The following is a 1,565-nucleotide window of genomic DNA, read 5'->3' as shown; positions in this document are numbered from 1 at the left end:
GGGGTGGGACAGGGGGCACGCGGTGGGGGACTTACTTGATGTTGTTGGCATCTGCCACCGCTGCTGGGAAGGAGGAGGTGGAGAAAGAGTCTTTTATGGGCTTTGTGAGCGGGCCTAAGACGTGTCCCGGCACCCAGCCCTCGGCAGCAGGTGACTGGCTGTTGAGCGGCCGGTGGACGAGGTACATGTTCTGCTGGTTGGTGGCCATGACCTGCACCACCTCGCCCTGACTCACGCAGATCTCGTTTTCTTTGAGCGCCGAGTAGTCCTGCACGACCCTCATGGTGGAGGAGGCGCCGTTACAGCCGCTGTCTTCGTCCTGAGGAGGGGATGGGGGGGTAACAGAGAGGAGGAGGAAGAGGAGGAGGGACAGATGAGGACAAGGTTAAGGTGTGTCTGTCTGAGCTGGATAACTCTGAGCTGAAGAGGGTAGGGTAGGGGTGGGGATCGGGGGGGTCAGAGCCAACAGGAAGAGGAAGGGGGGCGGGGAAATCAATGCGGAGTCAATCACAGCCTGTCCACACCCTTCTAAACCCCGTCCACCAAAACAGATAATGCACAGACTTGCATGTCTGTCCATGTAAATTAATGTTTTTAACCCTACTAACGCACTCAAAAGACAGAGAGCAGAAGAGAGGTAGACAAGCCCCTGTAAGGGTACGGGAGGGTAAATAAATAAATAAAAAACTGGGCAGAACAAGCACCCGAATAAGAGGGCTTTTGTTCAGAGAATCTTATCAACTCGAGACAACAAACTGCTCTGTAACTTAACTTTTTTCTGTAAATTAAATGTGGATACAGTGCAACATGTCACATGCTGGTATCCATTTAGGAACAGGTACAGACGGTTCTCCTTCTATGTACTGAAAGAGAAATAATCAGTGCACGCAACACAAGTGGGACATCAGAACTCTGTCACAGTTGGAGCTGATTTCTCTATATGTGAATACATCCTGTGGGTGTATTTTCTTTTTACTATGACTGAACGACTTATTGAATGTGACAAATGGGCATAAAAAGAATTGACGTAACGCCCACTTGTGGACAGAACCAATCCATGTATCGTGTTATATGTTGCCCAGTGACAGCCAAGGAAATGTCCAGCAACAGGACGAACAGAGGTGCTGAGATATGTCCAGTGATGGGTGGGATCCATCCCTATGAACACTTGTATTTTACAGAACTGTCCTTTACTTGGAGCCACAGCCAGCAGTCATGTGACCACACCCCGAGGAACACGTCTGCACCACTGTAGCAAGACGAATCATTGAACTCAAGTTCAACTTTCAGACTTTTCTGAAGGTAACAGGTGAAAATAGGTCTGTGTCATGTGACAGAATTGTCCCCTGACAGAAAAACTTTAGGTTACTTTCGTAACCCCGGTTCTCTGAGTAGCATGAGTGAGTGTCTCACATTGGGAACGCCCATGGCGTGACCTCATCAGAAGCTCCTATTACATTACGCCAGCCAGGATTGGCTGGAGATACACTCGTCAGCGTCAGAGAGGGGAGAGTCCCTCCCCCTATAAATAGGGCTGACGCTGCACTGAGACTTTATTCAAAAAC

At 49.5% G+C, this 1,565-nt stretch overlaps 1 protein-coding gene across 1 annotated transcript in view; it reads right to left on the bottom strand.

Moving 5' to 3' along the window:
- The window catches only part of kalrna (kalirin RhoGEF kinase a), a 159,129-nt gene that overhangs the window by 17,661 nt on the left and 139,903 nt on the right, over window positions 1–1,565 (bottom strand). The window contains exon 56 of the mRNA XM_017410188.3: window positions 36–319. Coding sequence (XP_017265677.1) covers window positions 36–319 — 284 coding nt within the window. The remainder of the gene's footprint in view (window positions 1–35; window positions 320–1,565) is intronic.

This window comes from Kryptolebias marmoratus, linkage group LG6, assembly GCF_001649575.2.
Source record: "Kryptolebias marmoratus isolate JLee-2015 linkage group LG6, ASM164957v2, whole genome shotgun sequence".
Classification (NCBI taxonomy): domain Eukaryota; kingdom Metazoa; phylum Chordata; class Actinopteri; order Cyprinodontiformes; family Rivulidae; genus Kryptolebias; species Kryptolebias marmoratus.
This window is presented reverse-complemented; position numbering and strand designations above follow the sequence as displayed.